The sequence below is a fragment of the Pan troglodytes genome, chromosome 11 (genome assembly GCF_028858775.2).
Source record: "Pan troglodytes isolate AG18354 chromosome 11, NHGRI_mPanTro3-v2.0_pri, whole genome shotgun sequence".
Classification (NCBI taxonomy): domain Eukaryota; kingdom Metazoa; phylum Chordata; class Mammalia; order Primates; family Hominidae; genus Pan; species Pan troglodytes.
This window is the reverse complement of record NC_072409.2, coordinates 83,575,436-83,601,942: the sequence shown is the minus strand read 5'-3', so window position 1 is coordinate 83,601,942 and position 26,507 is coordinate 83,575,436. Positions and strand designations below refer to the sequence as shown.

General features: G+C 41.1%; 1 protein-coding gene across 2 annotated transcripts in view; it reads left to right on the top strand.

Moving 5' to 3' along the window:
* ACO1 (aconitase 1) overlaps positions 1–26,507 on the top strand; it is a 67,654-nt gene that overhangs the window by 18,203 nt on the left and 22,944 nt on the right. For both annotated transcript variants that reach the window (XM_009456435.4, XM_009456434.5), the window contains 11 exons: positions 2,902–3,020; positions 4,677–4,845; positions 5,947–6,084; positions 15,560–15,629; positions 15,760–15,943; positions 16,470–16,609; positions 18,285–18,456; positions 20,757–20,857; positions 21,983–22,099; positions 23,276–23,435; positions 24,738–24,873. In XM_009456435.4, coding sequence (XP_009454710.2) covers positions 2,902–3,020; positions 4,677–4,845; positions 5,947–6,084; positions 15,560–15,629; positions 15,760–15,943; positions 16,470–16,609; positions 18,285–18,456; positions 20,757–20,857; positions 21,983–22,099; positions 23,276–23,435; positions 24,738–24,873 — 1,506 coding nt within the window. The remainder of the gene's footprint in view (positions 1–2,901; positions 3,021–4,676; positions 4,846–5,946; positions 6,085–15,559; positions 15,630–15,759; positions 15,944–16,469; positions 16,610–18,284; positions 18,457–20,756; positions 20,858–21,982; positions 22,100–23,275; positions 23,436–24,737; positions 24,874–26,507) is intronic.

Below are 26,507 nucleotides of genomic sequence, written 5' to 3'. Positions count from 1 at the left end.
GAAGGACCAGTGATAATACTCAAGGATTAGGGATGGGATGAGTGTCTGGCCAGGGAAAGGCAGGCTTAGGAGGTATGATGCCTGGATTCTTCTCTATATCTGGACCCATTACCCAGCCAAAGATCTTTCTTCTCACACCTCTTTGAAACATGATTGTTTTTGGCTTTCTCTTGGAGTTACTAAACCAGGAGATTTGAGACAAGAATGATAGTATGGGTGGAACCTTGAAGTGGCTCCAAATTCCAGAGTCCTCTAGGCTTATATGGAGGGCCTGTTTTCCAAACAAAGCTAGTCTTTGGTTGCCGAAATGCAGCTGCTATTACTTTCTACTGACCTGTGGCTCAGCACAAAGTGGCAGGAGACAGGTGACAGTGCCTGGCTCAGACCTGGTCTTGGGGCCCCCTGGAAAGAAGTAAAGGCAACTCCAGCATTCCAAGTTGAGTCTCTTGTGAGAGGATTTCCCATGACTTTCCCAGCTTTAGGGGCTAGTGGGTGACCTCCAACAGCAGCATCGTCAGAACAGGGTGGCTGCACGTAGAGAGGTGGTGTTGGGTGGCAGAAAGAGCCAGGGTTTGAAACCTAGCTCTGCCTCTTACTGGATGTATGCCGTTACGCAAGGTTTTTCATCCCTCTGAGCTGCGGTATCCTTATCTGTACAATGGAAATAATGATAGATTTCATTTACGGAGATGTTGCCAGGTAAAGAAGATGGTGTAAAGCACTTGGCATGTGCTGGTATAACTAACTGGTTCTTCTCTTCCCTTCTGCAGATAGAATTTACTTCCTTAATATAGTGAAACTAGACAGTTATCTAGCTTCCAAGGAAAAAGGGAGGCAGATGGTAGTGTACTTTAAAACAAGCCATTTTCTCCAAGAGCCACCATATTGGTCACTATATCCATCCCGAAAATACCAACTGACTTTGTAGGGTGGTGGGAGTAGCAGGAATCATGTGAGGCTTCTTGTGTTATGCCCCAGACATTTGTAGCTACAGGGAAGTAAATTGACACATTTGGTCCCCACTGCATAATGGCAGATAATGAGTACAAGTTAACAAATGGTTTAATCCAAAAATTTTGGGAGACTTGGGGCATCTGGCTCCTTTAGGATTCGACACAGAGATAAGGATGATTCAGACACTTAAGGCCATTGAAAGAGGTGAATGACCCATCTTGCTCAGTCCCGTGAGCGTTTCCCACCACTTCCCCTGCCTGCAGAGACTCTGGCCTCTGTTGAGATAGTCTTCTGTTTTTCCAGGCAGGCAAAACAGTAGTTTTATTGTTGCAGTTGCTACTGTTTGAGGGTGAAAAAGGTAAGTCTGGGGAGTATAGCATGGGTGACAAATGAAAGGGAGAGTAGCACTGTTGCCTTTTTAAATATATTCAGAATTTCAGCCAGTGGAATTATTAGTTTCATTTTCTGAGCCCACAGATTTGTAAACTTCTCCTTCTGCAGATAAGCTAGCAGGTTTCTTATTTATAGGGCTTTCCCCTCTCCTGATTGGCTGCTCATTGAGTTAGAATTAGTCACAAATCTCTTGAATTTGTGTGGCACTTTATCCTATATGCACTCTCACCTCAAAAACTAAAGCCACCATCTTCCCTCCCAAAGCAGTCCTAATAGCCTTCAATTCTCCATGCCTGGAGTTAAACCTTATTTCTTCTCCCCATAGATTTCCCCCCATTCACCCAGCAGCCATTTTCTCTAAATTTTGCCTCTTCAGCTTTTAATCCCTCCACTCCTTTTTTCCATTTCAGTTTCTGCCATGCACTTGCCCGCCTGGTTACCTGCCACCTCTGGTCGAATAGGGCCCACAGGTGTGTTTGGTTTTGCCATCATGCCACAGATCCACACAGTTTAGAAAAAATTAGTTGCCAACTTTTATAAGCCAAGAATTCATATAAAAATCTAGATTACCAGTCTCACTTGGAAAATTAGATGATCTCTCAACACTGAGCAAGCATTCCTTCATGCCCTCTCGGCTGGAGCCAGGTGGCCTCTGCCCCCTTAGATGGGCACAGATCACCCAGGCTCTTTAGTCCCTGTACAGCCTGCCTCACATACACAGGTCTCTTCCTGAGCCCTGGAGGCATTTTGATTGTGACTCCCATTTTAGAATGTGCCCTCCCTTTTTCCATATCTTCTGTGCTGCCTCTCTGCTTCCTGAATTAAGTTTTAAGTGCCTCACCTGGTAGCACTCCACAGTGCCCACCAATGATTCTCAAGCTGAACGTGTGTCAGAATCACCTAGAAGCTTGAACAGGTTCAATGGGTGGGGAGGGGATACTTAGGAATCTATATTTTTAACAAGAAAGATCCCTGGATAATTCTAATGCAGATGGCCTAGGGTACATACCTTTATAAACACAGTTACAGTGTATTCCAATAGCCTTTGCTGCCCATTCTTTAGTTTCAGTTTCAGAACTCCCAGAGAAGGAAGTTGATTGGGCCAGATTGGGTCAGACACCTTTCCTCTCTCCCATCAAATGGCAGCTGCTGCATACAGCATGTGAGACTAGGTGGGAGAAGTAGTTCCCAGGAAAGAGGCGCTGGGCAAACAGCCTGGCTGTCTCCTCTTCAGTCTCTTGCGCCCGTTACCGGTACCTGTGGCGTGTCCTGTCGCCTCCTGCACTAGCAATCCAGGAAGACACAGGCTGCTTCTCAATCAACTGCTTCTCCCCAAAACTACCTCGTACCTACCAGACTTTGGACAGAGGAGTTGTGCAAATGTCTATTTCTTTTAAATTTTTAACTATTTTTTTTAAAGTTCAGTGTGTACATAGTTAAAAATGCAAACAATACTAAAAGAAACATAGTAAAAACTAAGCCCTCCTCCCAGTCCTGATTTCTAGGTCCCAGACCTCTTAAAAAAAGAATTTAAATGTTCTCTTTTCTTTTCAGGAACACGTGGCCATCAGTAATCATGAGCAACCCATTCGCACACCTTGCTGAGCCATTGGATCCTGTACAACCAGGAAAGAAATTCTTCAATTTGAATAAATTGGAGGATTCAAGATATGGTAGGTACATGGCTGTGATAGCAATTGGAATCTCATTTGCACAATGATTAGGCTATGTAATTAATTATACTTGAGGAGAGTTTGAAGAGGGAGTAGCAGAGAATGGGTGAATGTTCTTGGGTTAAGTGCACAAGCACTCACATGCCTTTCCTACATTAGTCATTTTTAAGTAGGTGATAATGATTACATACATTTAACATTTATATAACACTTTATAGAGTATACATTTGTATTGTATCATTTAATCTGAATAACAACCCTATGGGGTCATGTTTATAAAATATAAGAGGTCCTGAGGAAGCTAAGGCCCAAGAGTCAATGACACATGCTCAGATCACAAGTATGTGGGTTGTAGACAAGCAGGACAAGAACACAGTCTTTTTTATTCAAAATTCCGTCCTTTTTCTGCCTTTGCACTGTCTTTTCCAGATAAATTTCCAGATAGTATTGCTTAGTAATTTTCACATATCAAAATGGAATTTTTATAAACAAAATCATTTTTCTTATGAATTAATATTGTTTTATTTTAGGAACTCCAGTTACCACTGGCCATGCTGCATAGTGTTTAGGGTTTTGTTTCCTTTGAAAGATGTACATGCATATACTTTGGTCTTAATTACAATAATTGTAAAGGGGTTATTTTCTCATTTCTTGAGCATTAGTTTCATAAGGACTGTTACTCTGTGCATATATATACATGTATAAATATATGTTATTTGTCAACATTTAACATAGGCTGGGTGTGGTGGCTCATGCCTGTAATCCCTGCACTTCGGGAGGCCAAAGCAGGCAATTGATTGAGTCCAGGAGTTCAAGACTAGCCTGGGCAACATAGCAAAACCCTGTCTCTACAAAAAATAGAAAAAAATTAGCTGGGTGTGGTGATGCTTACCTATAGTCCCTGGTATTTAGGAGGCTGAGGTGGGAGAATCACTTGAGCCAGGGAGTTTGAGGCTGCAATGAACTGTGATCACACCACTACACTCCAGTCTGGGTAACAGAGTGAGACCCTGTCTCGAAAACAAACAAAACACATAATACAATAAAAATCTAGACTGATGGTGAGATGTGATGACTTAAGGGAAACTGTCTGTTGTTGGAATCCAGGACAAGACAACCATTTAATACCGAAGAATAATATTTTATTTTGGCCTTGTGTGTAGTGTTTTCTACCACTGAATATCTCTTTTTTTTTTTGAAACAGAGTCTTGCTCTGTCGCCAGGCTGGAGTGCAGTGGCATGGATCTTGGCTCACTGCAACCTCTGCCTCCTAGGTTCAAGCAATTCTCTTGCCTTAGCCTCCCCAGTAGCTGGGACTACAGGCACACGCCACCATGCCCAGCTAAGTTTTGTATTTTTAGTAGAGATGGAGTTTCACCATGTTGGTCAGGATGGTCTCGATCTCTTGACCTCGTGATCCACCCGCCTCAGCCTCCCAAAGTGCTGGGATTACAGGCATGAGCCACTGTGCCCAGCCCTGAATATCTCTTAAACCCATTAAATATCCATGTATTTTAAACTGTTGGTCACTTTACCCTCTTTCCTTGTGGAAGAATAGTCTGATGCCTCATATCAACTTTATATAGAGATTGGCCTTAAAGAGCGCTCTTAAGTTGTCTCACAGGTTTTGTTTATTTTGTCATCCTTAACTCTTAGGGCGCTTACCATTTTCGATCAGAGTTCTTCTGGAAGCAGCCATTCGGAATTGTGATGAGTTTTTGGTGAAGAAACAGGATATTGAAAATATTCTACATTGGAATGTCACGCAGCACAAGAACATAGAAGTGCCATTTAAGCCTGCTCGTGTCATCCTGCAGGACTTTACGTGAGCCTAATGTCACTTCACTCTCCTTTGCCTCCCTCATTAGCCTTTCAAGAAAGTTCTCTTTTAAACAAATGAAAACACTCTGCAATGACTATATAATTTATTAATTTATGACTATATAATATTATATACCCATATCCAGACACTTTTGAAAGCTAAGGGTGTCATTGCCCCCAGCAGCAAGAGGAAACCAGGATTGTGTCCAGCAAACTGAAACACGCCACCTTTTCTAATAGGAAGGGTCATTATCCTTGCTCTTAAAGATCCTAGTCCTGAGTATCTTAGGGAAAGGTCAAAGAAATAGCATGGAATAGAGCCATCTTGGAATCTTTTCTTTCCCACATTGTATTGCCCAGGAAACCAGGTGTGTCAAACACTTGTACTTGAAACACTGATGTGCTGTCTGCAGAGGGGAGATGATGTAGCTCACATCACAAGTCTTGACCATAACTGTTAAGCCTCAGTTCTCATCTTGCTATTTTTAGATATCCTTGCTCCCCATTGCAGCATCTTTGTTGAGATACTATATTTCCATTTTTAATTGATGTTATTTTATTCCTTCTAGAGACCCAGTTTCATTTTTCTAGAGGAAGATCACCAAAATGTTATACTTTTAAGCGAAAAAGAGAGATTCATTTAACATGAATTTGATTCACAGCCAACTTTTCTGAATTACATCCATTCCTTGAAATCTGGTCAAAATTGAGAAGGTGTGATCTGAAAGTCTTCTCCAGGTCTTTGTCAAGTCACCATGTGAATGGGAAGCACTCACAGCAGTAAGAGTTCCAGAGTTGTTAAGTGCCAGCTCTCCCATCACTGCTGTATTTAGATCATAGCCGTTATTAAATTTAATACGGTGATAACATTGTACATAGAGATACCACCCAGTCATGGTACTTACTACCTATGTGATTTCTGCCTGAGGAAATATGCTTAGAAACTTTCACTTTTCTAAGTCTCACCCATTGTTCACTTTTCTAGGTCTCACCTACCTCTGATGAGGTAGGGCCTTGTCAATATTATCAATGGAGGCAAAAGCTGAAAAATCCAGTTACACACATTTAAGGCTTATTTTCTGCATTATTCTCTTTCTTCTCTTAGGGGTGTGCCTGCTGTGGTTGACTTTGCTGCAATGCGTGATGCTGTGAAAAAGTTAGGAGGAGATCCAGAGAAAATAAACCCTGTCTGCCCTGCTGATCTTGTAATAGATCATTCCATCCAGGTTGATTTCAACAGAAGGTGAGAGATTAAAACGAATACCTGAGTGTTCTGCTTTGTGCAAAATCTTTGAACACGAATCTTTTTAAAATGTGTATATGTAGTTGAAGAAGAAAATCTTTCAAAGATATCTTCTGAAAAACTTAAACTTCATATACATTTCGCAGTAAAGATGTTTTAGGGGGAAGAGTGGGTGGATTTTTCTTTTAATCTTTTTTTATTTGTTTTTACTTCTTGGGTGGGAGCAGCCTGCATTTGAATCTGACTTGAAGTCTAGGTGAAAACACACACACATGAAGTTCTGCCATGAGAGCTTGTCAACACAAGTATATGTCAGTGCAAGTATATGTTTGAGCTTTTTCATCCACTGGAACCTTACTCCTTTTTTTGATCCCAAGTAACTGTTGCATATCTAGCGATCTCTGCCTCTTCACATGGGTTTCCATAATGCCTATCCCTTTCTTAACCTGTGTTTCTTCTTTTGTTTGGGAGATCCTCTCCTCTGTTCCTGCCAAATCTTACCTGTCCTTCAAGGCCAGCTTAAATCTTATTCTGTTAGGAATCCTTTACTTTCCAGCCTACGAAGCTCCCTGTTCTTCAGTTTGCCAGATGATTTAGTGTCCTGAGTGGGCCTGTAGCCCTTGAAGGGAAGTTGTCACTTGAGTTGACTTGGTAAGTAGACTCTCAGCTCTCTGAATGCAAGAGCTGAGCAGATAAATAGGCATTTAATATCCTAAATTGAGTGACCTTGAAATTATTCTTTGATTAAGTGAGAATCTTGGTAAGCCTGAATATAGACACCTAATGGTCTATAACACCTTTAGGTGGGGAAAAACTAAACAACTCTGAGGATAGGTTTTTTGTTGTTGTTTTTGTTTTTTTAAATCCATCCCCACATCCTTAGCATCCAAAGGTGTGCATATTAAAATGTCTTCGTTGGCCACGTGCAGTGGTTCATGCCTGTAATCCCAGCACTTTGGAAGGCTGAGGCAGGAGGATCGCTTGAGCCCAGGAGTTTGATACCAGCCTGGGCAACATAGGAGACCACATCTCTACAAATAACTTTTTAAAAATTAGCCATGTGTGGTGGTGTGTGCCTGTGGTCCTAGCTACTTAGGAGGCTGAGGCAGGAGGATCACCTGAGCCCAGAAGGTTAGGCCATGCATACCAGTTGGGTGACAGAGCAAGACCCTGTCTTAAAAAAAAAAAAATTTAATAAAACGTTTTACAAAGAAGAGAACTGAACATGTGAATATGCAGTTGTGAACTAGCAACTTAGGCCTGACCTCTTAACAAACTTTGAAAGTGAATACTTCTTAATCAAAATATGTGTACCATTTGTAATCCTAGCCCATTGAAGAGATGACTAAGTTTTGTGAGGTTAGGAGCCAAGTAGTAATGGTCAATTTTCCTGACTCAGTTTATTTTAATGAGCTTTTATCCCTAAATCTCACTCTCTAAAAGCCTTTGGTTTAAGTTGGAAGTGTTGGGAGTGAGTCTTTGGGTTAAAATGGCATCAGGATATTAAACATTGTTATAAAGCCCCAGTCTTTTGTAAGATACACAAAAAGGCATAGAAAATAGTAGAATCTAAGAGAAGCACTTAGTGATTTGATAGGGCCCGTAAGAGTAGAGTACCTGATGGCTGGGCGCGGTGGCTCACGCCTGTAATCCCAGCACTTTGGGAGGCCGAGGTGGGCGGATCCAAGGTCAGGAGATCAAGACCATCCTGGCAAACATGGTGAAACCCCATCTCTACTAAAAATACAAAAAAAAAATAGCCGGGTGTGGTGGTGGGCACCTGTAGTCCCAGCTACTTGGGAGGCTAAGGCAGGAGAATGGTGTGAACTGGGGAGGCAGAGCTTGCCATGAGCAGAGATAGTGCCACTGCACTCCAGCCTGGGCGACAGAGCAAGACTCCGTCTCAAAAAAAAAAAAAAAAAAAAAGAGTACCTGATGAAGTTAAACTTGAAAAAAAAAGAATCTAGTCATCTTTGCCCTTTGGCTCAAAATGGTAATCAACAGATGGGAATGAAGTCAGAAGAAACTCTACCATTTGTCCTTTTCTCCAAAAGGCAGAATTTGTACCAGCCAAAACCATGAAGATTTCAATGTAGAGATGGGTGTAAAAAAATCAGCTATTGCTGTATAACAATCCCAGAATCTCAGCAGCAGTCAACAATAAGAATTTATTTCTTACACATCTTCTAGTTGTTTGGGAGGTCAGCCGACCTAGGTGAGCACAGTCGGGCAGCTCTGCTTTGCACTGCAGTAGCCAGGTTGGCAGCTTACACTGAACCATACATCTGCGGGGCAGCCGGGACAACTCTGTTCCATGTGTGTTTCTTTTGGGGTCCAAGCTAAAGGAGAAAGCAGCTGTCTTGTGACCACAGAGACTCAAGGGGGCAAGTGAAAACACACAGTATCTCTAAGGCCTAGCTAAGTACCAGCACAGCGTCACTTCTGTTCACGGTGCCATTGATCAAAGCAAATCACATGGTTGAGCCCAAAGCTGGAATGGGGAAATACAGTCCACCCGTCTTCGGTGGAAGTAACTTCAAGATTACACCACAAGGGTTTTGATACAGGGAGGGCAATCAGGTATTTTTAAGAGGCTATTATCTTAACCTAGAAGTATGACTACCTAAAGTTGTCAAAACAACTATCAGTGGGAGAAATAACTTTTCCATATACAGTGCTGGAAATTGATTAGAGGAGGGAGCAGTTCTTATGAATGTTTAAAAGTTTTAGAAGGAAATGTATGCGTGTCAGATGTCTTGATGAGACTAAATTTAGAAGCAACGAATGAAACACGGAAAAAAGGTATAGATTTAGTTACTGCAAAGTTAAGAGAAAATAACTTGAAAAATATGGCAAAGTGTTAATACACTTAATATATGGAGTGTCTATGATCCATTTAGAAAAATAATAGGTCCCTGAAGATAAATGGGCAAAGGAAAGTGGACATTTCATAATAAAAGGAAATGCAAATGGTAGTAAACAGTATATAAAGGCTTTTCAATCTCACAAGGAATAAAAAAGTAAATATTTGAGATGTCATTTTCTTATCAATATAGTTGAGATTAGAAAATATTAATTATGAAGGTGTTATAAGGGAGACACTTTTATACACTGCTGATAGCACTATAAATTAGAAATGAGGATTAAAGCAATATTTGTTAAGACCTTAGAAATTTCTACATCCTTTGTCCTGGAATTCCTACTTCCAAGCATACCCTTTATATCATTTATTTATTTATTTATTTTTTGAGACAGGGTCTCACTCTGTTGCCTAGACTGGGGTGGTGTGATCACAGTTCACTGCAGCCTTGACCTCCTGGGCTTAAGCAATCCTCCCACCTCAGCCTTCTGAGTAGCTGTGATCACAGGCATGCACCATTACATCTAGCTAATCTGGATAGCTGACTTCAGAAAAAGCTTAACGGCCAATAATGTTTATTAAAGTATTATTTATAAATGAAGCCTAGAAACATTCTAAATGTCCAACAAAAAATGCTTTATTAAATTATGGTATACCCCTGAAGTGAATCATTAGGTAACCTTTAGAGTTTAATTTATGAAGTCTTTAATAACACTTGGAACATGATCACATTGTAGCTCAACGAACGAGATGCTACATTGCATATGTAGAGTGACATAAGCTACATGGAAAATGATGCAGGAATTAAAAGATTGGAAAGGGTGCCAAGTTGCTAAGCAGTTATCTCAGGGATTGCAACTGTCTTCATTTTCCTAATAAGAAGCTATTATTTATAATTAAGTCACTTAAGAATATGAAACCACTCAAAGGGAAACAAAAACACCTTTATTTGCTTCCTTGGGGATGTAACTGAGTGAGTTCCTGGCAGCCTCAAAAGAAATTTAGAAAATGATCTTTCTCCAGTTTATATTGCTAACATCCAAACCAGATAAATTCAGGATAAAGAGAAATCTACTTTGTCCCCTGAATTGATGGTACTTGGAACAGACCATGTACTCGCCAACTCTTCCCTTTCCTTTGGACTCTGAACCTGTCCTAAGGCAATATGTCTTCCCCAACCTTCCTTTTTTCCTAAATCACGTGAACTCAGTTTAATGTTTTGGTTTCAAATGGAAGAGTTTAAAATATATGCGTAAAATGTTTGAGATAGGATAAAGACCCACTTCAGAAGTTATGAAAGTAGCCATAAATTCATGCCAGGTTTCATCTTTCTTGGAGTCTTTCATTAATGTTGATGGGTTTACCTTCATTTTGCTCGCCTAGAAGGTGAAAGTACAGGTAGAGACGGAATTGTAATATAGTTTTCATGTCTAAACTCTATTGACTCAAAATTCAAAGAGCTCATGGCTGTTAATGCATCTTGAACTTGGGTCATCACCAAGTTCACTGTAATTTTTTTTTTTTTAGACCTTGACTCTAATCAGTTGTGGTTTCAGTTTTTTATAGACCTTTTTCATTTACACCATGTACTGAAAACATGAAAAACAGCAAAATCCAAGGGTGAACTTTGACCTAGATTGATAACCAAATCTAGCAAACCCACATGTATATATAAAATCAGAGTGAACACTAGCCAGGGCGGTGGCTCACCCCTGTAATCCTAGCACTTTGGGAGGCCAAGGCAGGTGGATCACGAGGTCAGGAGATCAGGACCATCCTGGCCAACATGGTAAAACCATGTCTCTACTAAAATACAAAAAATTAGCCGGGCATGGTGGTGCGTGCCTATAGTCCCAGCTACTCAGGAGGCTGAGACAGGGGAATCGCTTGAATCTGCAAGGTGGAGGTTGCAGTGAGCTGAGATTGTGCCACTGCACTCCAGCCTGGCAACAGAATGGAGTTCTGAGACTCTATCTCAAAAAAAAAAAAAAAAAAAAAATTCTTTTAGAAATGTTTTTATTGGTGGTATTTTGTTTTTATTTCTTGAGTTGTGGTTTTGCAATTTAACCTCATGATCTCTCTCCTCATTTTTGTAAGGAATTAAATGTGATGTCTCAGCTCTGTGAAACTGTGTGCTGTGGGCTAATTTCCAGCTCTTTCTGGAAATGAGTGAGAAAAACTGGGTAAGGGGTGGTAGAGTGGTAAATGTCTCAGTTAAATGTTTGTAAGCTCTTTGCCTAGTTTGAATAATACTAATTAGCTTCACACCATCTTTAGAAGTTGAAGTTCTAATACATTATTGTGATATTTTACAAAGTTACCTCACCTTTTTTTTTTGTTCCTCCAACAAGAATTTCATAACAGTGACCGGGCACGGTGGCTCACGCCTGTAATCCCAGCACTTTGGGAGGCTGAGGCAGGGGGATCATGAGGTCAGGAGATCAAGACCATCCTGGCTAACACGGTGAAACCCCATCTCTACTAAAAATACAAAAAATTAACCGGGTGTGGTGGCAGGCGCCTGTAGTCCCAGCTACTTGGGAGGCTGAGTGAGGCCCGGGAATGGTGTGAACCCAGGAGGTGGAGCTTGCAGTGAGCCAAGATTGCGCCACTGCACTCCAGGCTGGGCGACAGAGTGAGACTCCGTCTCAAAAAAAAAGAATTTCATAACATTTCTGACCAGATTTCATTAATGTGAAAACTATCTCCATGTTAATACTGTCCATGAATTTCTGGAGCTCCATTAAATGTAATTCTCAGAAACTGAACTACATTCAATTCTGAATTCAAATGAACTAAGAAATTTCCTCTTTAGTCCGTGAGGCCATTCACATTTAGAGACCTTATTAAAAGCTCACTAGATTAGACTAATTTAGGAAAGTTCTGAGTGGTAGAAAATTCTGAATGCTAGGTCTATTCATTCCAGTAACTAGAACTAGGCTAATTGAGCCAAGCTCCATATAATAGATGTTTTGTTTTCCTGAGTAAATAGGGTTTTACCTGGAATTACTGTATCATGAAACAGTCTAAGCATTTCTGGCTTCTGCACGTCCTATGAACATGTCGCTTCCATCAAACTGATACCCCCAGCGTTTTCTGGGGTAAACATTCCCCCGTCAATCATCAGTCATGCTTCTGCTGTGAGAAGCTCTGCCATGCTCCTGGTGCTGGAGGGTAGAAGATCAGGGACAATGACTAGGAGTCCATAAGTGCTCACAGTATAGCAAAAGAGATGGGGAGGAGAGGCAGGGGCCACATGTGGTTATAATCTTACCTGTAGTGGTAGAAATCAAGGTCAGAGATGCTTTCCTTTTTTAAAAAAATTAAATCCATTTAGCAGATCTATTATGTGCCAGTATTTATTCCAGAAACAGATTATAGTTTAGAAGGGGAAATTAGTGAACACACAGCTTTCATGCAGTTGATAAGTGTAGTCACCACGGAGAAGGGGCAAATCATCCTGACCTGGGGAGTCTGTGGGTTTTTCAAGGAGTGTCACCTGATCTGGATCCTGAGCCTGTTTACCAAGGAGAGAAGAGCTGAAAAAGACCTTCCACTCAGAGCAAATAGAGCATGCAAAGGCACAAGGAAAGTGGGGGTGGGAAGAGCATGCTGGCTACAGTGTAGCTGAAGCTGAGAGCTTGGACTGGAGGCTAGGAGAGGGCTTATAAAGGATGGCTGAGGTCAGGTTGAAGGACTTAGGTTTTTAAGACAAGGAATTTTTACTTTATAAGAAAATGGGAAGCCATTGGTAGATTCAGGCTGGTGCGTGATGATTTATATTTTAGAAATGATTGAGGTGACCATACCAAAGGTAGATTGAATGGCCTCACAGGGCAGCTGGTTGGGAGGCTATTTCTGGAATAAATATCTTGATAGCTGTAGGTACTAAGTGGTGGGAAAAGAGCTCATTAGATATGGACAGACAGGGAAGAGGAACAGATTTAGGAAAGAAAGCCCAGCATCAGGGTTTGACCCATTGAGTTTGTGGTGCCTGAAGTATTCTTGGTGCGCATGCCCGAAACACACTGGAAACATAGATCTGGACATAGAGACAGGTGGGAACTGGAGTGATGGAGCCCTCAGCATACTATTGAGAAGATCGAGATGAGTACCTTGAGGAGCAGCTGTGTCTCGTCCAGAGGGTCCACAGAGTCTGCTGATGCCAGTGTCGGTGCAGGTGTCCTGCCTTGTTCTGCTATCCCGGGGTCCCTCCTTTCTCTCCCTCTTTTGCTCTTCTCGAACATGTACACACATAAATAGACACTCATTCACTCAGGCAGGGATCAGCAGACTTTTTCTAGAAAGGGCCAATAGCAAATACTTTAGGCTTTGCTGGCCACATGCTGTCTCTGTCACATATTCTTACCCCCAACACCCCAGCCTTTAAAAATGTAAAAATCATCCTTCATTTGAGGGCCAAGCATATATGGGCATTGGGTCACATTTGGCCCATGGGCTGGTTTGTAGACCCCTGCTGTTAGCCAGTCTCAGGAATTGATCCTACCTATTAAAGCAACCAACACTTGTCTTGGAGAATATTCATATCAAGAGAAAAAAAATCAGTGTGGTAACCAAATATGTTTTCTTTTTTTTTTTTTTTTGAGATGGAGTCTTGCTTTGTCGCCCAAGTTGGAGTGCAGTGGCGTGATCTTGGCTCACTGCAACCTCCACCTCCCGGGTTCAAGTGATTCTCCTGCCTCAGCCTCTCGAGTAGCTGGGATTACAGGTGCCTGCCACCATGCCCGGCTAATTTTTATATTTTTAGTAGAGATGGGGTTTCACCATGTTGGCCAGTCTGGTCTTGAACTCCTGACCTCGTGATCTGCCCGCCTCAGCCTCCCAAAGTGCTGGGATTACAGGTGAGAGCTACTGTGCCCGGCTCCAGATGTGTTTTCTATGAGGTAAATAACAGATGCTTCCAGTCCCTTTTTTCCCAAGGAGTGCCTGCGCATCTTGCTCGGGCTGACTCACCGTCATCCTTCAGACCACATTGATACCATGTCCTTCTGGAAAGCATTCCAATCCCCCCAACCCCCACCCCCAGCTGGGTTCATGGCCCATTCCGAGTGCTCCCGTACCAGGCAGTGATGATTGCATTCCTTTGCCATTGCCCTCTCACCAGACTCAGAGTGCCAGTGGGCAGTGAGCACACAGCTTTTGCACCATTGCATTTTCAGCATGTAGCACGTGGCAGGCTCTGGGGGAGGGGAGGATCAGAGTGGGTGAGAAGCAGAGTATCATGGTCAAGGTAGAAACCCCCAGGACCAGTCAGACCTAGGCTCAGATAACAGCACTGTGTTATGGTCTAACTTTGGACAAATTTAACCTTTCTGTGCCTCCGCTGCTGCTTCTGGATATTGAGGATGACAGTAGTATTTACGTGAGGGGTTGTGATGATAAGTTCACATGTGTAAAGCTCTGAGCGCCCATAACGTAATGTTGTCCTTTAGCTCTTGCTGTTACTGTGGTGGTGTTACTACCACTGCCACCATTACTGCCACAGTCGCTGTAACTATGACAGGAAGGCCATGTGGTATAGGGATTAAAGGATAGTGTCAACTCGGGAGTCAGACTGCCTGGGTTTCAATCCCAGTTCCACCATTGACTAGTGTCTGTGGTCCTGAGCAAGTTTCTTAACCTCTCTGTGTCTCAGTTTCCCCACTTGAAAAATGTAGCTATTAGTTGCACCTAACTCAAAGGGATATTATGGAGACTAGATGAGAAAATTAACATAAAGCATTTAGAATAGTTGCTGGTTCCTAGTAGTGTCAAAAAGTGTTAACTACTGGGTACTAGGAAGTAGTTATCCAGTACTTCATTTATTAATGAAGTCTGACTTTGGTCTTAGCTATTAATTTTACTAGCCTTTCCTGTGTTCCCTCAATCCTATGATACATGCTTTATGAGCACATTCTGTGTGCTGAATCTGCGATCTTGTGACTATGACTTACTCTACCTTGACTCAAAACAATGCAGTTTGATTTTTAAAATCCTAGAAAATCTTGGTGCCCTGTGTTGTCCTGATGGACTGAATGACCTTGAGTAAATCTTAGCATATAATCTGTGGTTCACAGATGTTATCAAGTGACACCATCTTCCTCATAAACCTTGGTCCTACACACAGGAGATTGTGATTCTATAAGGTACTGATCCTCTCAGCATTGCTAGTTTTCTGTCTCCCAACATAAAGAGATGAAAATACCAGCCCAGACACATTCCAGGTCAGAGAGATGTTATAATGAGGTCATGGATGAGGAGTATAGAAACGAGTTCTTTAAATGTCCAGGCTGCTGTTGTCATATGAATGTCTTCAGTCTGTTCCTAAGGGTCAGACTTTATGATTAGATTAGTTTTAACTTCAATTCAGTTCATGTTTTCTGCCTACCATAGTTAAAGGCATTGTGGGAATCACTTGAACCAAACAATAATTACTCTCTTTACTTTCACTAGTTACCTCTCCTATTCTGCATTGTAAATAGTCATGAATGAAATTCATATTATCACTCAGCAAGCAAGGAGATGCAATTCCATTTTATTTCTTCATCACCAATAAATTTGACCACTAATATGTTAAGCCTCAAATTGTATACATTTAATTTTTCTCTCTGACAGGGCAGACAGTTTACAGAAGAATCAAGACCTGGAATTTGAAAGAAATAGAGAGCGATTTGAATTTTTAAAGGTATGGGCAGGGTCTGGTTCCGTTGTTTGGTTTTCTTTGTATGCAGGGTACGAGGGAGAGATGCCAAGGAGATGGGCTGAGTAGGAGTACTTCACGCGTTCATAGTGTTCTTTCCATTTGTCAATCCCAGTGGGGTTCCCAGGCTTTTCACAACATGCGGATTATTCCCCCTGGCTCAGGAATCATCCACCAGGTGAATTTGGAATATTTGGCAAGAGTGGTATTTGATCAGGATGGATATTATTACCCAGACAGCCTCGTGGGCACAGACTCGCACACTACCATGATTGATGGCTTGGGCATTCTTGGTTGGGGTGAGTGTTCTTCCATATATGCTGTTTTGGGGCATGCACTTTAATTCACTGTGATTCTATTACATCTCAGTAACATGAATTTACATGACCACAAGTTTCCGAGAGGTATTTTTGTCAGTTTTGTCACTGCTGTTTTTCCAGTGCCCAGAGAATCACTTTGCACCTAGCAGGCACTCAATAATTATGCTTGGAAGAATGAACAGAAGCAAGGAGTTAGGGACATTTAGCATACATGAAAATCACCTGGGGTGTTAAAAATAGAGACTTCCAAAGCTTACTCTTCTTTGCATGTGGCATCAAGGGGATTTTGATACAGGTGTTTGGGGGACCATGCTTTGAGAAACATTTGTTAAAAAATTCTATAAAGGAAAATGGAGAAAAAATAACAGCTCTTTATAGAAACATGACTCTGCACCAATTAAACATTGTAACTGGGTTTATTACCTGTTAATGTCACTAAATTTATACCTGAGAGATAGAGTAAGGAGTAATGAAGGCATTCTTCCAGTCATGCCGTTCATTGCAGGTGTCGGTGGTATTGAAGCAGAAGCTGTCATGCTGGGTCAGCCAATCAGTATGGTGCTTCCTCAGGTGATTGGCTACAGGCTGATAGGGAAGCCCCACCCTCTGGTAACATCCACTGACATCGTGCTCACCATTACCAAGGTAACAATGTGCATCCTCTTCTGTGGTCTTGGAAAGTCACAATGATAGCTTTCCAATGGAGGGAATACATAATGGAATCTTGTTTGGTTTCCAAGTGCTCTAGCAATGCAAGGAAACAAGGTTGATGATTTTAAAAGGAGATGAGGTAAGGGAAGTGTTCTCTGTTAAGTTTAGATCATTATGTTTGTTTTCTTCTAGTATTGCTGCATCGATCTTTTTCTTAAAGGAAATTTTTTAAACTGTGAAATAGTTCAATGATACAGAAATTAAGATGGCATTCATATGCCCACCACCTAGATTTAACAGATGATACCATTTTGTCATAGTTGCTTCAGAGCTCTCTGTGTTTTTAAAGAAATAATATGTAATATCTGTGGCTAAAGCCACATTCCCCATTTCTAGAAATAATCACTATCCTGAGGTTGTAAGAATCATTCCCATGCATGTGTTTATGCTTTCACTACATGTTTTCCACATGGTTCTTCCTTTTATGTAAATAGCAAGGTAGTTCCATGAATAGAGTTTTACTTTTTAAATTCTCTTCTCTGTATTATAAGTTACATTATTGTAACATATATGTCACCAAGCTGGAAAGTATTAGGCTTTTTCTGTAGCTGTTAGAAGAGATCATCTTTTTCTGTGATTTGCTTGTTTTGTAAAAAGGCCATTTCGTTTTGGAAGACTCTTGCAAAAGCAATGGTTTTTAATGATCACAAACATAATTTTTTTTGCTTTTATAGTTTGGAGGCTGGGGTCCTTTGCATGGACATGCTATCGTTAAAGTGCAAAACACATTTCTCTCTGATTTAATTTTTGTGAAATTTTGAATTGGATTTATTTGAATACCATAGCTTATCACAAATGTCTGTGCACTGTTCTTCAGATGTGGAATACTACAGGACTTCCTCACAAAATTTGGCAGAATTCCATATTACCAAAAGAGCCCATCTGTGTGGTTGTAGCTAGAAACTGGCTTTATGCAGAGCTAAGTCAGTCACTGTGGCCTCACTCCTGGCTGGTGCCTTGTGTGGAAAAGATATGGGAATCTTTTGGTTACATTTGACTTATACTTGTAGCATGAATTTTGCTCATTACGCCTTTGAAAAGTTATTTTCTTAACTAGTGCAAGTAGTTATTTAGGTTGAAAGAATATGTAGCACTTCCAGACGCTTCCAATGATCTCATTAGAGAAAGAGAATGTTTCTCATCTTGAAATATTTTTCTTAATATCATTTGTATTTTGGGCACACTTTGTCTTTCTTTTTATAAATAAAAACTATTTGACATCATCTTAGATTTATGGGAGAGTTAGTATAAAGAGTACAGAGAATTCCTGTTATCTTTCTCCCAGCTTCCCATAATGTTAACATCTTAAATAACCATGGCACATTTATCGAAACTAAGAAGTTAACATTGGTGTGGTACTCTTAACTACAGACTTTACCAGTTTTTTCAGTAATGTCCCAGAATTCTGCTCCAGAATCCAATCCAGGATACCATGTTGCATTTAGTTGGCATTGTTTTTTAAGTTTTGAAAGTGATCACAAATGTGTTGGGCTAGTTTATTATTTGGGTTTACTGACAATACTAGTTTATAAGAAGTGCAAGATGGTAGTTCTGCATTTTGAATGTGGGCCATCAGATCTCAAACTTTTCTGTTGTTTCTGCTGCTTAGCACCTCCGCCAGGTTGGGGTAGTGGGCAAATTTGTCGAGTTCTTCGGGCCTGGAGTAGCCCAGTTGTCCATTGCTGACCGAGCTACGATTGCTAACATGTGTCCAGAGTACGGAGCAACTGCTGCCTTTTTCCCAGTTGATGAAGTTAGTATCACGTACCTGGTGCAAACAGGTAAGTGAAGGGCCCTGAAAGCATAGGGCTCTTTGTAAAAGTTCCATGAAACACCAAGAATCTGAGCATTGCCTTCTGCCTCTACCCAACAGAAGGCACTGGGTTACAGTTACACAATTATTTTTTTCTCCGTGGAGTCAAAATGGGTTTTTGGGATTTAAGGAGTTAATATGAGATAGAGATGGTATGGCCAATAGAAAGAGCTCAGAGATTACAGAAGCCTGGATATTTATACTGGTCCTCTACTACTAGTTTTTTGACATTAAACAAGTGATCTTAGTAACGGTTACTGCTGCCTATGGGGTACTTGCTGTGTACCAGGTACCTAGTATGTATTTGCTGTCAACCTCTTTACAGATCTGTAGGGTAGATTGATTGACTAGTTAATTAATATTAGAGAAAACTGAGGAGCAGAGAAGTGTTCATACCCAAGGCTAATAAACAGCAGAGTCAGAATCCAACCCTGCAACTGCCTGGCCCCATACAGGAACAGCACTCTGCAACACCCCTCTCAGGGATGTCCAAAAAATGAAATGAGGCCAGGCACGGTGGCTCACTCCTGTAATCCCACCACTTTCAGAGGCCAAGGCAGGCAGATCTGACCTGAGGTCAGGAGTTCGAGACCAGCCTGGCCAACATGGCGAAACTCCCAGGAGGTGGAGGTTATGGTGGGCCGATCTCACACCACTGCGCTCCAGCCTAGGCAACAGAGAGAGACTGTCTCAAAAAAAAAAGAAAAAAGAAAAGAAATGAGAGTGTGATGTGATAATGAGAAAGAAAGGGGAGGTGGCTGAAGTACCCCAGAGGTGCTTGTGCAGATCTCTGGATGAAGTGAAGGGACAGCCATGGGAAGGGTTTCATGAGAATCTTACAGACTCCAAATAAATCTTAGTCTTCTGCCATAGCCTGAGGAAATTCCTCTAGAAATAGTAAAGATTGTCATGAAAAAGTTTATTTTAAAAAGTTTTTATTAAATATAAACACATTGAAATTGATTAATACATCTTTGTTCCCCCAAAGGATTTTAAGTGAAAAAGATAAAGAACTAAAAGAACAGAATAAATAATTGAGGGAATCAACCTAAAGAAAGAGAGGGATAGTGTGCTGGGTAGAGAGATAAAAGCTGTGAGATGGATCTAGAGGGAAGGTTAGTTGGTTAGTTCCTGTTGTGCTGCAGGTGGCCATTATACTTCTTGGTAATCCAGTGCCAAATTTGTAACATCTATTAAATTGAAACAAACATTTTGCTTCAGAAGAGTGTAGCCCTTTCTCATAGTAAACCCTAAGAGAGATTTCTCCTGTTCATCTTCATGAAGAGCATGGCATGGGTTGTAGTGAACAGCAGGCTCAACAACAGGTCAGGACAGATACATTAGTGAAGCTCATACAGCTGTCTTTTATGAGGTCTGTGCTGAGAGCTAATGACGTTTACAGTTCAGCTAAAACAAATAGATACACAAAAAGTTCTGATCAGTGGTAGGATCAGCCAAAGGATCAAACCTTCTGTTTCTAACCATCAGAGAAATTGTGGACTACATGTCCGTTGGGCATACTTCATGAGTATTATCTCCTACCCCGGGATCTTGATAAAAGTTAAATAGCAGAGGGTTCAAGGTCATATTCCTGGTGATGCAGCATCGTGAGTTAAGACTTTGAACTTTTGGGTCAAGCTCAGGTTTGGATTTTGGTTCTACCGTTTACTGGCTGTGTTACATGAGAAAGTTACTTAGTCTTCTTGAGCCGCCATTTCCTTATCCATAAATGAGAATAATAATTGTACTTGTATCATAAGACTATGATAAAGGATTAGAGATTGAGGTAATACATTTAAAATGTTTAGGACACAGTGCCCAGAAAGTGCTCAGTAGCCAGTGGTTTCAGGTGGGGTTGGGATGCGTTTTAATTTTAACGGTAATCATGTGGAATGCTGAGTCTTTGTGGCCAGTTGAAGGCATATGCATAGGTGTGCTTTCACAATTAGCTCAGGTGTAAGATTCTCCTAATTAAAGGCTATACCCCAAAAGAGGCGGGTTATCTATAGATAGAACCAGAATCTTTTTCAGAAAACAGTCACTTTGATAGGAACAGCACATTCATTAATGGCCCCTAATAAAAAGCAGCATCAGTGGGAGAGTCAAACCATTAGCCTGGAAGCCGAAAACTCGACAGAGCTGTTGGTGTGTGTGTAAGTGCAGCGTATGTTGCGTACTTACATAATTGCTAACGGAAGTATCAGTTTATAAACTTCAACCAGGAAATACTAACCTATGTTACTTGTTACTCCTTAAAATGCCTTTTAGGTCGTGATGAAGAAAAATTAAAGTACATTAAAAAATATCTTCAGGCTGTAGGAATGTTTCGAGATTTCAATGACCCTTCTCAAGACCCAGACTTCACCCAGGTATGAGAGTGCCTTCCACTGTGCATGTATTTCCTCTTCCTCAAGGCTGCGATTTTAGTGGTGTTTTTTCTTGGGGGAATGCGCTAGCAGGAAATTAGTCACTGCCAAGGCATTACAAGAGAACGGAGTTTTAAAAGGTTGAAAAACCAAAAGGATAAGGCAATTGTAAACATAACAGAATAATATAACTTCTTACATTCCTACTGGCTTAATAATTGTAGGTTAAGTGTGCTCCCCTATTTGAACTACTGATTCACACCTCTTAACGTGGAAGACCACTGAAAGACTTTGCTAAAGGAATAAGAATGATACAATGGACTTTGGGGACTCAGGGGAAAGGGTGGGAGGGAGGTGAAGGATAAAAGATTACACATTTGGGTACAGTGTACACTGCTCAGGTGATGGATGCACCAAAACCTCAGAAATCACCGCTAAAGAACTTATTCATGTAACCAAACACCACCTGTTCCCCAAAAATCTATTGAAATATAAAGAAAAATAGACTTCACTAGTGGAACAAGAGCTGTTTAAAGGCTAAACCATCATTATTACAGACCTAGAAAGAAGTGAAGGTACAAACATGTCAGAAAACTGAATCCACGTTTTTCTAGACAACAAGGTAAACTAGACCTGTGACCCATGTTTGGTTTCTTAATACATCGAGGAAAGGAAATGTTCAGTTAGACTAAGGCCCATTTCCTGGTGTTGATAACTTAATGGCTGCATCCCTCCGAAATCACCTTACAAGTGTAATGGTTTATGTATGATTTCAATAGAAAACCCACCTTCAGCCTAACTTAGCCATATAAAACGCGATGAGCTGCCTCCAAGGATGGGCGAGTGGAGGACACTGGGCGTCTGCAGCACCCACCCTGTTCTTTCTGAGAGGTGGCAAGGCTGCCTGCCTGTCTCCTGCTACTTAAGTGCCCATCATGATCTTGGGAAATTAATCACTTAAGATTAATTAAGAGGATTAAGAGAAACATTGACTTCCTTGTTTTTGAATGTGGTAGTTTATTTGCTTATTTTTATGGTTGTCATGTTTTAAATTCTCTGATATGCTTTGGGTTTCCTCTTTGTGGGTATAATGTAAATTCTATAATTTCTTTTCTTTGGGGTCAACAGGTTGTGGAATTAGATTTGAAAACAGTAGTGCCTTGCTGTAGTGGACCCAAAAGGCCTCAGGACAAAGTTGCTGTGTCCGACATGAAAAAGGACTTTGAGAGCTGCCTTGGAGCCAAGGTAGGGGCCTGCGGGAAGAGGTTGAATCCTCTCAACTCTACCTCTTGTCTGGTTACTCAGTGTCCAGGCTTTCATCCCACTTGACATGAATCTTCCTGTAGCCTGAAGCTTGAGGGTGTTTATTCTCCCTTCTGAAGTCCTTAATGACTTCCTCCATTAGTCACGAGCCAAGCAGCAAGAGCATCATAAACACAACTCAACCCACCTTTTTAAGCATGTCTGCTTTTCGCAGGACGCTCACCACACTGTTTACTCTACTCACCCGAGGTTTTCTAGCTGTTGCACCTTTGTGCATGCCCCTCCCTGCCTGAAAGTCTCTTCTCCAACTCATATTACTCTGTTCTGTGAACTCCATAAAACTTGGTTCAGATACCAGCTACTCTGCATCGGGTTCTCAGAATCTCATAGCAGAAAGTCCCCTTTCCCTTATTGGACACTTCATGGTGCTTGGTCTGAAATACTTCGATAGCATTCCATATTCTTTAACTTACATTGTTGGTACTTTATTTGCATGTATGATTTCTGTTGCTAGACTGTACGTGTGAGAATAGGATTTGTGTCTGAATCACCTTGGGAGCCCGCAAGGTACCTAGCACAGTATCTTACATGCAGTAGATTTTCAATGAACATTTCCCAAAAGAATGATTAAGATGTATGATGGATTTTATCTGTGAGACACCAGTATTATGCCAAATATTCAGCTGTACTTTGTTTGCGTTTTTGATCATGATTAATTGAGTCTGGTCAAAATAGCGCCTTTTTCTAAATTTCCGTAAGGTTAGAATCCATAGTCTTAATCAGTCCATATCCATTAAACTGTACAATAATGTCATTGAGTTCAATTTAGACTAGCTTTAAATTTGTAGTTTTAGCATTTACATTTTTGAGGTGGGAAGGAAGTAATTGTTACTAATTTCAGTGCAGAGTAAGACTCAGATATCATGACTGCTTTTTGTAAAGATTTCAAACGAGTAGTTTTTCTGTAGCATTTCAGAGTTTACTTGCAGAGATACTTATGCTTTTGTTAAGAATTGGCCTTTAAAATTATAGTTACCAAAGTATTCCTTCTTCTCAAGTGAGAACTGTTGACTATATATATGTATTTTCCTCTAGCCAGATACATGTATATCTTATATAAATATATTCCTATATAATACACATTTTTTCTTCCTTTAGCAAGGATTTAAAGGATTCCAAGTTGCTCCTGAACATCATAATGACCATAAGACCTTTATCTATGATAACACTGAATTCACCCTTGCTCATGGTTCTGTGGTCATTGCTGCCATTACTAGCTGCACAAACACCAGTAATCCGTCTGTGATGTTAGGGGCAGGTAAGTGCATTTGACTCCATCCTCATGGTCATACATGTGTTTAGGTGGAAATAGCCCGAGACAGGGCCCAGGGCCTTGGCGGAGTTGTACATGTAGTTCCCTGAACCTCGTCTTTTCCAGATACAGATATTTATTGGCCCATAAATATCTACACAATAAATAGTGTCCAAAGCAAAGTTTTTAAAATAGAATGCACACTGCATAATAGTCTCTCTTGAGAATTAACACAGAAAATAAGTAGAGGAAAGCAAAGGAAGCTGGATTTCTGGGAAAGCCTACATTCTTGTGTCAGACTTTGGAAGAAAAATAAAGTGTTATCACAGACTTTGTTCTCCGTGAAACCCCTGAGCAGCAGGATTGAGTTCTGATGTGAATGCTGGGAGGTGTTTCTGAATGAGGGCACCGGACACTGGCTGATAAAACCTGGGGCCACTGACCTGTTTCGCAATTCTGGTTGCGTTGTTAATATTTACATATGTGGTTTCCCTACTATAAGGTCTCTTTAGTTTCCAAGTTTTTAGTCATCCCCAAAGCTCCTCTTATATCCATCCACAGACCAGACAGTGTCAGCAGTTCCTTTTTATGAAGCAGACACGGGCATTAGGAAAGCCTTCTTTGCCTGAGTCCGTGTATTGCCACCTAAGCTTTCCTTGTCTGGTCTGGAGCAAACCAGTCTTCTGTAGACAAGTTACCAGCATGTCTGTGGCTTTTTGTCCCCTCATGTCCCCACCCCCACTGCTCATGTTTTTGCTACTTCTGTGATACTTCCTAAGACAGAGCACCCAGTGTTCCAGTAGCAGTCTCTGTATCTGCCAAAGTCCAGCAGATCCTCCACTTCAAGATATATCTGAACACTCGATTTTTACTTCTTGGCTGACCGTTCCTTGCCAGCCAGCACACAGTTGATATAGTTTCAGAAAGGGCTCCTTCAATTATGATTTTCATCCAAATAAAACATAATTAGAAAGATCATTTTCCCTCTAAAAAAATTAAAAACTCATTTTGTAATATATTCCTAAATGGTTTTACATTTATCTCTTTAAAAAAAAAAAGTAAGCAAATCTCTTTCTTCATTTCCTTGCCTAGTTTTGAGTTTACTGCATACCTCTAAATGACCGTTGGCCAGGGAGCCTTTAGATTTCTGTTTGGCAGCAGAAACAGCAGATAGTGCCAACATGAAGGGAGCGTGGTCAGGTGGTGGCAGGAAATGCAGACTGAAGAAAATCAGGCTCTTTTCTGAAGTGTGCCTGGCACCTAGAGCAGGCAGCCACCCACACTGCATCTGTGTTTACCATTTCACAGGATTGTTAGCAAAGAAAGCTGTGGATGCTGGCCTGAACGTGATGCCTTACATCAAAACTAGCCTGTCTCCTGGGAGTGGCGTGGTCACCTACTACCTACAAGAAAGCGGAGTCATGCCTTATCTGTCTCAGCTTGGGTGAGGGAGAGTTTTCTTTTGCACCATTGCTTTTGTTGAATTGTGTCCCTCATGTATCTTGCTGTGTCACCTTGTAACAGATGTGAGATTATCTGATGATATCTAATTGCATAGTCGTTTATCAGTTGGTAGTTAGACTTAAACCCTTACATTCCATCTAAAGAGGGTCCTCTTGCCCTCTAGGGCACCTACCATGAATGGAGTTTGCAGGACTGGAAGTTGCTTTGGTTGAGTCAGTGAATGAGTGGAGAGTGAATGTGAAGGCCTAGGACATTACCGCACACTACTGTTGACTTTGTAAACACTGGACACTTAGGCTACACTAACTTAATAAAAAAAAGTTTCTTTCTTCGATAATTAAACCGTAGCTTACTTTTATTTTACAAACTTTTAAGTTTATTGAAACTTTTGACTCTTAAAACACTTAGCTTAAAACAAACATATTGTATAGCTGTTCCAAAATATTTTCTTTATATCTTTATTTCATAAGTTTTTTCCTATTTTTGAAGTTTTTATTTTTTTACTTTTTAAATTTTTTTGTTAAAAACCAAGACAGGCTGGACCCAGTAGCTCACACCTGTAATATCAGTGCTTTGGGAGGCCACGGCAAGAGGATTGCTTCAAGCCAGGAGTTTGAAACTAGCCAGGGCAACATAGTGGGACCCCTGTTTCTACAAAAAAAAAAAAGTAAAACAATTAGCCAGGCATGGTGGTGCATGCCTGTAGTCCCAGCTACTCGGGAGGCTGAGGCTGCAGGATGGCTTGAGCCCAGGAGTTTGAGGTTGCAGTGAGCTATGATCACGCCACTGTACCCCAGTTTGGGTGACAGCAAGACCCTGTCTCAAAAAAAAAAAAAAAAAAAAAAACCTAAGAGATAAACACACACTTTAGGCCTACACCGGGTCAGGATTGTCAGTATTACTGTCTTCTACCTCCACATCTGTCCCACTGGAAGGTCTTCAGGGGCAATAACATCCATGGAGCTGTCATCTCCTATGATAATAATGCCTTCTGGAATACTTCCTGAAGAAACTTCCTGAGGCTGTTTTACACTTAACTGGTTTGCTTTTTTTTTTTAATAAATAAAAAGAGTACACTCTAAAAGAACAATAAAAAGTCAGCGTGGCTGGGCGCGGTGGCTCATGCCTGTAACCCCAGCACTTTGGGAGGCCGAGGCAGGCAGATCACGAGATCAGGAGATCGAGACCATCCTGGCTAACACGGTGAAACCCCGTCTCTACTAAAAATACAAAAAAACAAAATTAGCCGGGCGTGGTGGCGGGCGCCTGTCATCCCAGCTACTTGGGAGGCTGAGGCAGGAGAATGGCATGAACCCGGGAGGTGGAGCTTGCAGTGAGCAGAGATAGCGCCACTGCACTCCAGCCTGGGCAACAGAGCAAGACTCCGTCTCAAAAAAAAAAAAAGTCAGCGTGAGTTTGTTTATACCAGCAGCATCACAAACAAGAAATGCCTTGCACTGTGACATCACGATGGCTACAACATCACTAGGTGATAGGAATTTTTCAGCTATATACCACATATACATTTGGGTGTATGTGGTCTATCACTAACAGAAACATTGTGCGGTGCATGAATGTATTCATTGCCAAATACGCTTTCTCCAATTTCCATAT